We start from the raw sequence: 11,903 nt of genomic DNA on the forward strand, positions 1-11,903 counted from the left end.
GTATGTTTGATTAATAAAAAGCGTAAGAAATTTGAGAGTTCCCGCCTCAATGATCTGGCTTCAGCCAATAATTCAGCGAAATTCTGGAAGGCGGTTAACAATTTTAGATGTCGAGCCTCAATTCGACTTTTATAATTTCGGGAATTTTATTCTTTGGTTATCTTTTAATTTACGAATTTTACAGTGTCGTGAATTTTATATTTCGGGATTTTTCAGTCGCTTTTTCCGAGAAATAAAATTCCCACATAACTGTAAAAAATCCGAAATTATAACATTGTAGAAATATAAAAGTTCCAAATTGGAAAATTCTCGAGAATTTACAATCTTACAGAATTTAAGAATTGCCGACAGAAAATTTCCGAATTATACAATATCCGGGCTAGACAACTCCCTAATTTGAACAATTAAAAAATAGTTTGTTAACAAATATTTTTTTAATAGAATAATAAAATACTTATACCAAAGAAAAAACTTTTTTAATGTTTAAAGTTTCTAAACATTATTGTTAGAATTTAAAATAACAATAATTGAACAAATGTATTTTTGAATAAAAAACAATGTTTGAAAACGCGCATTGTATTTTTGTACATTACAGAAAACTCTCACGAATATAAAATTATTATTTAAAAAAATGAAAATAAAAGTCGCGTTAAATTAGTCTGAATTGAATCCTGTAAAGTTTGATTCAATTGAAGCTCACGTGTTTTTAAATTTATGTTTGTATCACATTTTTGTAAAATTATTGTTATTTTAAATTAAAATAATAATAATTTGATTATTGTATTTGTAATAAATAATATTGACCACAAAACTGTTTTCTCAATTTCTGCAATTCGGAAATTTTCTAGTTTGTATATTTTATCATTTCACAGCATTCGGCCTGGAGTTTTATTATTCGGGAATATTCGAATTCGATAATATTGTAAACTGTCAAAAATTTCATTATTCTAGAATTTTTAAATTCGGAATTTTCAGGTTTCAGAATTTTATAATTTCGGGAAGTTTACAGTGTCGAAAATATTTCAAGCATTTTAAAAGATTTATAAGATTGTAAAAAAATCTGGAAGATTTGGAGCCATTTTTTTGCAGAATTTTACGTAAATTTTACGACAAAATGAGAATCATTATAAATACATTTAAAAGTTCTAAAAAACTTTTAAAAAATTTGAATTATATATGTTTTGAGTAAGCTGTATTAATTATAATAATTTAAAGTTTATTTTAAAATATATTTTATGGAATATGATATTTTTTATGAATATGACAGTGAAATTCTGTTCGTCTAATTTTGTTTACCAATGCGAAACGTACTCTGGCTGGGAACTGCCATCTTAACATTTAAAAACCGAAAGAACAATTTTCATAGTACTTGGAATTATAATTATATTTTTATAAAAGTCTAAAACAATGCATAGAAATTGCAGACCACAAAAATAAAAATAAATAATATTAAAGAACTATATGCAGACAATATATAGAATGAAAATTATAAGTAATAATTTTAGAAATATTGGGAAATATATGAAACCGTAATATAAATTATTCATCGACTTTTATTTGTGGGATTTATTAAAATAACCATGTTTTGCAAAGTTATAACTTATAAATGTAAAAATGTTTGAATTGGCAATTCACTAAATTTACTTTCAATCCAATTGCTTCTTGTCCGAGCAAGCGCTCCAAGTGGCTGTTGTCGATGGGTTCTATAGTCGGGGAGTGGTGGGTAAAGGGGAACTGACAATTTTCGCCGGACGCGCCGTCTATATTGATCGCGGGTAACTAAGTTCGCACCGCATCTACGTTTATATCTTTGACATGATCGTAAATGGCGGTCAGAACGTTGTCAGTCCATCGACATATAGAAATGGACCGGTAACGCTTTGGGGAGAACTGAAATGGGCTTTAGAGAAAGAAAAAACATACGAGATGTAGACCTACCTTCATCTATTTCAGGACTATGTCAAGTGAATTGGTGGCCCCAAGTATTGCCTAAATATTCTCTACGGTTAATTTAAAAGAAAAAGATAAACAATACATTAGAAATTTGTAATTATAATAAAATGAATTTTAAAGAACATTCATGTAAAATAACCTGTTTCAAATCGATTATTTAAAAAACTTGATAACCTTGAATTCTTTTTGAAATTGGATTGAAAATGCAACAATAATAATCGTTTTGTGAGTTTAAAAATAATGTAAAAACTGTCAAAAATTTGAACAATATTTTTATAACATAAAAAATAACCATTTGTATTGCATAGATACAAAACTTCATATTTCGAGGTTTTTTTTTTGTTGTAACATTTTTTATTTTATTATATTCAATAACTTTACTTACGCATGAAAACATATCCTCATATAAACGTCTTGACAACGCCCACAAACTACTCAAGCTGCCACCATTTTTATATTCATTTACAATAAATTATAATTAAATAAATTATAAATCAATTAATTCTGAAAAGTGCGATAAATGTTACATTATTGGGGCACTCGCAACACAGAGCACGTTCCTGTGCTGCGCCAAACTTCACCCAACGAAAATATTCTCGATCAATCAGCTTTATCTAGAAAGTGATAGGTCTACTCTCATATGTTTTTTTCTCTCTAGAGCCCAATACCATTGTCCCCACAGCATTACCGGTCCCTTTCTATATGTCGATGTGTCAGTCCCATCACTACCCATCACTACCCTCAGCACTCAACAAAGCGAAGTTAGCTGCTGGTTGAAGTTAAAATACCTAATATGGCTGGCTGTGGTGGAGTTGCTTTCTATTGGTTAACTGATTGTTAGTTGCGCGTTGCTAGACCGTGTATTCGAGATCATATCTCGTGGTTCTATCAAAAGCTTCATGCATGCTCTCACGTCTCGTCAACTCGATTATAGTGGTACGTGGTTGGTCGTCTGCAAAGATTTTGCTGAAATCATACCTGACAAAAAAAATAAATAATATACATAACACAAAGTTTTGCATCAAACGAAACATCGGCCTGTCCTACTTTTCACTTTTCTTGCAAAAACATCATTAATTTATTTGTTTCCTGGTTCGGCAATTCTGAACATTGAATATCGCAAACAAAAAATTTAATATAATAAGTGTCAGAAGTGCAAATATGTATTATTGTAGTGATACATAGATATCATAAATATTGAGCAACGTTGAACCATTTTGAAGTGTGCGTGGGTGCTTTTTCCATTCAGAGATCCATATTATTTGTCTACTTCCAGCGTTTTCGGAGATTCGGATTCGATAAAGTAAACAAACCAAATTGCTTTATGCGGTATCCGCGGTATAATATAATACATAATCTCTCAGCACTAAAAGTGATGGTTGCTAAAGTCCAATAATACAGAATTCCGTTGATGTTATAATTTATTAATCCTACAATTTTTTATTAAACATTTAACGGAAATGTCGTGATCTCTGAGCATAATGACGCGCCTAAAAGGCCGGACATCGTTGACGATCTTCGTAGTGATTATCTTCGCGCTGTTAGTCGTTGTTTACCACCTTCTTAGTAATGAGGTGGATGACATATCCACGGGGAAGGGACGTTCCTACCTCAAAGGCAAAGATCTCCATTATGTAAAAGGCATTACTGAAGCTCCTGAAATGATGAAAAAGCAAAATTCTGAGATATTCGGCGACAAATTCAAAATTGGTGGAAGGTACAGGTATGACGGCTCTCCACTGTTTACGGGTCACAAAATCGTGCACCTTGATCTTAAAGGTGCCCCACCAAAAGTCACCTATTTCGAGTATCTTTTTCGGTTGCTTAAAACCCTTGGAGCAACTGGTATTTTGATAGAGTATGAAGATATGTTTCCCTTCGAAGGAAGCCTGATTGACATTGGGGCAGGTAATCGCTATCTCAGAAAAGAAATTCAGAAGATTCAAAATCTAGCTGATGAAAATGAAATGACTGTCATTCCCTTGATCCAGACTTTCGGGCACTTGGAGTTTATTTTGAAGCTACAGAAGTATAAAGATCTGAGAGAGATTTGTCGATATCCCCAGTCCATCTGCCCAACACACAACAAATCACTGCCTCTCTTATTTGAAATGATTGATCAAGTTATTATGGCACACCCTAGCTCTAAATATTTACACATTGGTGCTGATGAGGTTTATCAGCTTGGGGAATGTACTCGATGTATGGATACCATGGCTAAACACAAATGGGGCAAGAGGCAACTTTTCCTGGAACATGTAACGAAAGTAGCAAAGCATATCAAAGAAAAGTATCCCCACTTAACGATTCTCATGTGGGACGACGAATTCAGGGAAATTGAATCACAGGTTTGTTGTAAAAATATATTATTTTGTGATTTTCAACATGAGTAGATGTATGTTCATCGAAAGGGTACATCATTTTTGCAATTAGTGTAAATCTGGCGAAACAATGATGGATGCAGACTATAGAATACTCTGTATCCGCCAACGAAGGTGATTGTTTCCTTTAGGAGACAACCATAAATTCCATAACAGTGGGAATGGGGGGCAAGGCTAATGTTGCGCGATTGTGAAAAACAACAGGAAGACTTAACAAGCATTTCATTGAGTGTTTGTGTGTGGGGGGGAGGGGGCTGTAAACTGACACTATCATCGATTCCCAAACTAGTGCCGACGGTCGGCGGCCCGACCGCGGTCGGGGGAAGCCAGCCCGAGCCCAGCACCTCGGCAGCCCCCCGCTATGAGGACCCTTTCATTATCATGAGATTTAAGGCTGTTTCAATAGCTAAAATCCTATAGACATGGCTCAATTCAATTCTAATTATCTGAATCATTTTCCTGATATAATTGTAAGAAAATGAAAAAAAAGTTTATGAAAATCGGTTAACATTTCGAGTAATTAAGCATATCTTTAAGTACATACAAAATTGAAAGAACTGTCAACTGGCATTGAAGATATTAGCCGATTTTCATCAATTTTCTTTTCATTTGCTTAAAATCAGATTAGGAAATTGATTTAACTAATTAAAATTTAATTTGTTAACATTTTAACACATTTTAATTTTTCTCAACCGGTTCTAATTCTCTCGCGTGAAGCATGCAACCTGCCACATGACCGACAGTCAAGTATCCCCCTTGGATTCTAGTAGAGGGGAAAAAATGGTAGGGTGGCGGCCCTGCCCCTCTGAAAACTGCAAAAAAAGTTTGGGAATCACTGCTCTATATAATATAAGAGAGACGTGGCCAAATGTATGATTTAACTTGTTTCTACGAGAAGCCATGTGTTATTTTTATAGATGGAAGTTGCTCCCAGTGGGACCGCGAGGTGGTAGTTTACCCTGCTCTTTTAAAATTATATTTATATATATATAAAAGGTATTAGAAGTGAACTAGTGCTCGCTACTCCTATTCGCTAGAAGATTTATACAGCAGGTCAGTATCTTCTCTTTGCAACCTAGGAGTTGAGTGGGTTTATTTGATACAATAAATCTAGAGAAGGAGGCTTGATGAATTTGTTTGGTGAGTCTTATTTTGGAAACAATAAGGGATCTGCGGCCAGCTGTGGTGCTCGTTTCTTCAGGAGCAATAACATGGAAATATTTCGAAGTGCCAGCTCTTGTAATCCGTTACGCGCAATCTTCTCAGGTTTAAATATCGCAGTGCGAGAGAATGATATTAAAGAAGAGGCACTTTCGTGGGAAATCGAGAGAATTATAAGGAAAACCTCACGTTACTCTCGTCTCTGGCTCGAGTGAGCAGCTTCTAACTCGACCGTGAGAGTAGTGGCAACAGGGCATCCATTTCGCAAGTGCCTTGGCATATTTTTCTCTCGCGAGTATGGTTTAAAGGTTGCGAAATCTTTGAGAACAATGTCAGGCCTATAGTGTGCAATGGACAGTGCTATCCAAAAGCCGTAGTTGCAATAAATTTGCCACTTCTCGTTTTGGACAATTGACTCTTTTCTCTCTCGGGGCGTTCGACATGGCAGGGTCACGGTTAACACTGTAAGAGCCAAAACTATGGTAATAAAGCACTCTTAGGTACGTATTATATCTATGGAGAAACGTCGTTCCCGCGCTAGTGGGACACCCGGATCGCATAGGTTTCAGGTGCACTGCATGTGCATGACACGCTCGGAACCAATCGCTGGAAACTTTTGACAAGTGTACCAATTTACAAGCAAGGCCAGAGCGAGGCAATTCCCGAAACTGCTGTTATATGGAATCTCTTGTTTACTTATCACAATTGCGTTATGAAGACATTGGAGATGCAGAAGTCGAGACTGCCTTGACTGTGTGAGATATGTAATCGTGGAACGCACGAATTGATATGCCAGTTCTAATGCATTTGCGTGATCGTATGCTGGGCCATTATATCATGGGCCTTAAGCTCGTTCTTCGTCTATTGAACTATCTTAAACGAGTAGAGTGGAACCGGGACGGCAAGCATGTTAGTTGCAGATACCTTGTTCAACGCCCATAGATTCTTCTTTCTTTTCTTCAGATGAATCTTGACACACTTGTCCAATCCAAAGTACATATCAATCTCTCTTGTGTACTTCTCGTAGATATTTAGAGCAAACTGACAGAAGTGTAATGCAAAAGAGCAGAGGGCTCATGATATCGCCCTGAAAGATGCCCCTCTGGAAAGTAAAGTTGTCCGTTGTCACACCATAATTTCCAGATAGGATGGTAAATATAGTTTTCCAAAGCGGCATCAATATCGATGCATCTTAGTACGTGTAGATGACCTTCAAGCTCTCCAACAGACAGATGATAAGTCTACGAGACGTTGAATCGAAAGCTGTCTAGTAGGCATTCCAGGCAGACGCACCTGTCAACTAGCAGGTTCTTTTGGCAGCGTGCTACACCTTTTTTTGAGCCACGTTGTTCGTACATATCTCTCCACACAGGCTCAATTCTTTGAAGAATCCTGTTGTTCAGAACAGATGTAAAAATCTTATACAGGGTGTTCAAACAAGTTATTGCCCTGTAATTCTCTGGATTGGACAAGTCGCCTTTTTTTTGGTAGGAGTATAGTGCGTCCTAACACCAGCCACTGCAGAATGGAAGTTTTCGATTTTAAATATGAGGTGAATATGCGGACCAGATGTTGATGTATAGAAGTAAACTTCTTCTACCATAAGTTATTGGTAACATCTAGTCCTGCAGCGAAAAAGTTTTTCGTGTCCCTCAAAGCTTTCTTCACCTCTTCGGCAGGGATTTATGGACATTCCTCTTTAGATGTTATGAAGATGTCGCAAGACTCTTGGAAGCGGATGATATTATTAGCATCTTCTTTCAACTCCAGTGTTTTCAAGATCTGATATACCTCTCTTCCAACATTATATCTTGTTGGGCTTGGGTGGATTTTTGATAGAAACAGTAAGATCGCTGAAGAAGCGCGATTGGTCAGCGATAAACTCTTGATTCTCCCTAACCCTTCTTCTCCTCTTCTCGGGCGAACTTTCGAACCCCGTTCCGTGAACGGTCTACCAGATGTTATGTAGTCAACCACATACTTAACACGAGATGCATGCTGTCTTTCCCTTCCAATCTTCTCGTTCAGTTAATGTAAGCATATTTCGTTATTGTCATCGATCGTCGGTTTTAGCTTTCGATTTGGATCAGTCAAAGCTCACGCAGCACCATCAACACACACACACACACACATAATTTAAAAAATGGATCAAATAACCACCGCAGAGTCCCACTGGGAGCCACTGACATCTAAAAATGACACCGGCTCTCAGTTGGCCTCCCGGTAAATCACACCTATGGCCGTCTCACGGCAATGAAATGGGTGGCCACAGTGTGGTGGCAAAAGAAATTCGTTGTTTGTGCAATTTTTTACTGACCGATATAAAGTGCACTTTATTGTCCGCGGGAAATGCTCGTGTATGCGCGTTCGTTACTTCGCCCCACGTGCGTTTCATGTTCTGCGCGGTACTTGCCCTTTAAACTAAACTAAAACCTGTGACGTAAAATCATGGGAAAACTCGGAGCTCTTTCTTTTTCATATAAGGTCGATTAAGGGAGCGACCCATGTAACATCTCAAAAATAAGCGTATTTTTCGGAACTTGTTTAGGGATGAAGTATATGACGAATTTTTCCAAAACTTTTATGGTTTATTAAGACACTTTTTAACTAACAAATAAATTTTTTTCAGCCATAAATATGCATTAATTTTTTTATTATAAGGGCAGATGACGAACATGTTCAGCCAGGAGATGCAAAACTGCCCGAACTTCTCACAGATTCGTCTGAAACGAAAAAACACCACATTTTCTTTAATTTTTTACTTATAGCTTCTATGTGAACCTACAAAAGTTAAAAAGTAACAATTTTTGACAAAATGGCGTCCGTTTAAAAAAAAGTTTGATTTTCACCCAAAAATGAACATGAAATTGTTTAAAAACTTTTTCCCAGTTCAGAGAGATTCACACAGAAGACAATCATTTCAAATATATGTGTATGCGAGGAGAACTCAATCGGTCAAATACATTTTGAGTTATCTTGCGGGCAGTTTTGAAAAATATGAAACTGAGAAAAACGCGTTTAAAGATTTACATTTTGAAAAAAGGCAGCATCGGCAGGCTAGCTCCAGGCCCGCGGGGCGCCTTTTTGGTATTAAAGAATGCAGCTGCGAGTCTGAAACTTTTACATCATGTTTTTTGGACGACTAGCTTCCATTTAAGCAAAAAAATCGATTTTTGAAGCCGTTACATGGGTCGCCCCCCTTTTAAGTTTCCAACCAATTTAATCACACCAATCAATCAAAACAGATTTACAAAAATAAAGTCAAGGCGTTAAGGGTTGTTATAATCTGTTGTACACTCTTCCATATAATCCCATGTAATCTTGTGTAATCCCTGCAATCTTGTGAAATCCCGTGTAATCTTGTGTAATCTCTGTTAATCTTTTGTAATTCCTATTAATCTTTTATAATCTCGTGTATTCTTTAGAAACTTTATGTAATCCCTGTCGATCTTCTGAAGTCCCTAGTAATCTTTTGTAATCCCTTGTAATCTGTTGTAATACTATGAAATCTATTGTAATCCCATGTATCCTTATATAAAATCCCTTATATTCTTTTTACAGCCTATGTACTCTATGTATTCCCTATAATCTTGTAGAATCCCGTGTAATATCCCATGCAATCTCGTTTAATCTCATGTAATCCCATATAGCCCTGTGTAATTTCTTATAATCAATTGGTATACTATTAGGTAGAGTTATTTAAATATTTAAATACCTTGTAAACACGTACTTCATCGATATTAATTTTTCTTAAACTTATCCAGAAAAAGCTTTTATTCTTTATTCTAAAAGGTTAGAGCTGGTACTTTATCCGAACTACAGGCATGGTCATCATTATTTAGAGAACTGCGTTGATCTAGATTTGAGTAATATTCATACTAACACCAACAATTTAAGATGATATAATTCTCTGTAGATCATTAACACGTATTTAAGGAGTGCAAAAAATAAAATCGTCTTTAAGTGTTAGTCGTGGCGAGGTACATAAATAATTGTTTAAATTATAATCAGCCTCTTTTACTATCAATTGTAACTGACAATTTAAACTCTCAAACCAAGGATAACAAATAAATTCTATTCTATTAGTATTTTTGTCAGGTGGTTTTAATGGTACACTCTTTGCTGCAAATTGTGTCTGACTACCTTGGTGGGGTAAATACGAAAACCCGAGAATCACAGACTACTGTTTATAATTAGTATATTTCGATGCGAGAAGCGAACGAAGCCGAGCTCAAAGCGAGGCGAAGCCAAGCCTCGGGTTCACGCGGCCATGAGGACTCGAGCATCGAAAAATATTTTTCTTTATAGAATACGATCCAAACCCCGAGATATATAGACTTGAAAGAAGGGGAGGGGGGCTCGAGTGGACGAACCAGGGGAGGGGGCAAGACGAGAAAATATCTCCTAAAATGTTTGTCCTTGCTGAAAATAAAAGAAAACATAACTCGTCACAACAATTTATTTTCCCTAATTTCTTGTAGCTCATTGAAACTTGCAATGCTGTTTTCGTCAGCGAAATCTATTTCGATGATTTTTTTGCTATTTGCACCTTATTCAAATTTGTAATAATCTCTTCATGCATCAAAAACTACTTCAACGAAAATGAACGAAAACAAACTCTCCCGAAGGAAATAAACCAAACCTCACCCCAAAACGATGTTCACATAGTAACCGTTTACGACATTAGATAGCAAACGGTGGCCAAAATGTTTTCGTAACCGTGGAGACCATTCTGCTAAGCGGTAACAGCGTTTTGCTCATCGATGTTGGGGATTTTGCTCATTGCTTTCGTGCACAGTGCGGAATCGGCCACTTTCGATGCCTGTAAACGGGCAAACAAAGATTTTGCATGCATGTGTAACGAAAAATACATTTAAGGCCACTTAGCACTTAAGAATGCAATTTTGAATTTTAATTTTTAAATACATATCAGCATTGGAAATTTAATTACGCATCTTTTTCTTTCAATAGAAAAAGTCGTAGCTTTTTTAGTTTTTGAATTATTTATGACAAAAACTGTTTTCTTATCTGATTGAAATATATGGATTTTTCACTTCAACTAGCGGTGAAGTCGGAACTTTTTAAAATCTTTAAGTAAAATTCATAAGAAGTATGCATTGCCATCTTCTGTGACAGATGACATTAGCTTAAGTTCAAAATGTTTCTCAGAAAAAAAGTAAATCATTTTTTTCCGAGGCGTTGTACAATTCGTGCACAAATAACTTAGAGCGCTTCGAGAGTTGAGCTAATTTTCAAAAACTAAAAACTTTCAGTAAAAAAGTTGTTCAGGAAGGTTCAAAGAAGTTTTTTGGAAAGTTTTAGGTCAATTGAAATAGTATTTGACAACGTTTAATGTTTGAATTTTCCAGCACGATTAATAATCTTCCACTTATACTGCCCCAGAGTTAGGTAAACTCTACCTTAGAAATTTTTAAAATTCAAATACAATAAAATATGGAAAATTATGGTTTATAATAAGTTCTTTCTTTCTGATATCTTATCGAAAAATTATTAAAATGGTTCCAAGTACCAATTCGGTAGAACCACAATCATGGCAAACAGTAGGTTGGAATAATAAAATGCTTTAATCAATAAGTCGGTAATATTTAAAATTGTGTCAAGTACTCAAGCTTGTACCCAGAATTCAAGTTTAAATATCCAGGACACTTGGTAAGAAATATTTGTGTTGAGTAGATCACGTCGTTTTTTTCGGGGAATTCAGTATGCTTATTAATGTATAACTTCTCGAAATCTAGTGCTCATGTAAGACATAATCGCTTGAGGTGATTCCTAGAGAGATTGATCAGCAATCTGGGTCCGAGCAGTGTTAACGAACGTGTTATTTACTTAAATAGCTCGAGAATTCTGGATCAATCTGAAAAATCTCTATCCCTTCCACACACTACTCCTTTCCCCTACCGAGTGAATCACGCCTACCCCGAAAGGGAAATGGCTTAATGGTGTAATAATAATAATAACATAATTATATTCCTAATAAGTTATTAAAATGTTTATATAATACAGGACAAAACAAATTAAAGCAGCATTAATTTTTTTTACTTGAATGTCACCCAAAAGGCGTAATTTTCTCGAGTTTTTCTTAGTATATAGTCTAGTCGCCCATCACACTTCGAGGTGGAGTGTTTTTTCTCTTCATACTCGAAAACGATCTTTCTATGCTAGCCATTGTGCCGCTCACTTTTAGACAATGTTGCTCAATGCTGCCATAAGTGAAGTAGCAGAAGTTTTGGTTCTAGAAGTGACGGGACTTTCGAAATATATAAATATAGGGATACGTTCAATTCTCACACAATATGCTTGCCCTCGATCGAAAACTTCCATTAAAAAAAAAAGATAAACCTTTTTAAAGAGATTGTCCCATTAATAAAGTACAAATTCTATAGAATT

The 11,903-nt window shown here is 35.8% G+C and overlaps 1 protein-coding gene across 1 annotated transcript in view; it reads left to right on the plus strand.

The window, feature by feature from the left end:
• The first annotated feature begins 2,853 nt into the window (after positions 1–2,853).
• Positions 2,854–11,903, plus strand: part of LOC117175052 (hexosaminidase D-like) — a 103,596-nt gene continuing 94,546 nt past the window's right edge. Inside the window, exon 1 of the mRNA XM_033364586.1 lies at positions 2,854–4,301. Coding sequence (XP_033220477.1) covers positions 3,435–4,301 — 867 coding nt within the window. The 5' untranslated portion in view covers positions 2,854–3,434. The remainder of the gene's footprint in view (positions 4,302–11,903) is intronic.

The sequence above is a fragment of the Belonocnema kinseyi genome, chromosome 6, assembly GCF_010883055.1.
Source record: "Belonocnema kinseyi isolate 2016_QV_RU_SX_M_011 chromosome 6, B_treatae_v1, whole genome shotgun sequence".
Classification (NCBI taxonomy): Eukaryota; Metazoa; Arthropoda; class Insecta; order Hymenoptera; family Cynipidae; genus Belonocnema; species Belonocnema kinseyi.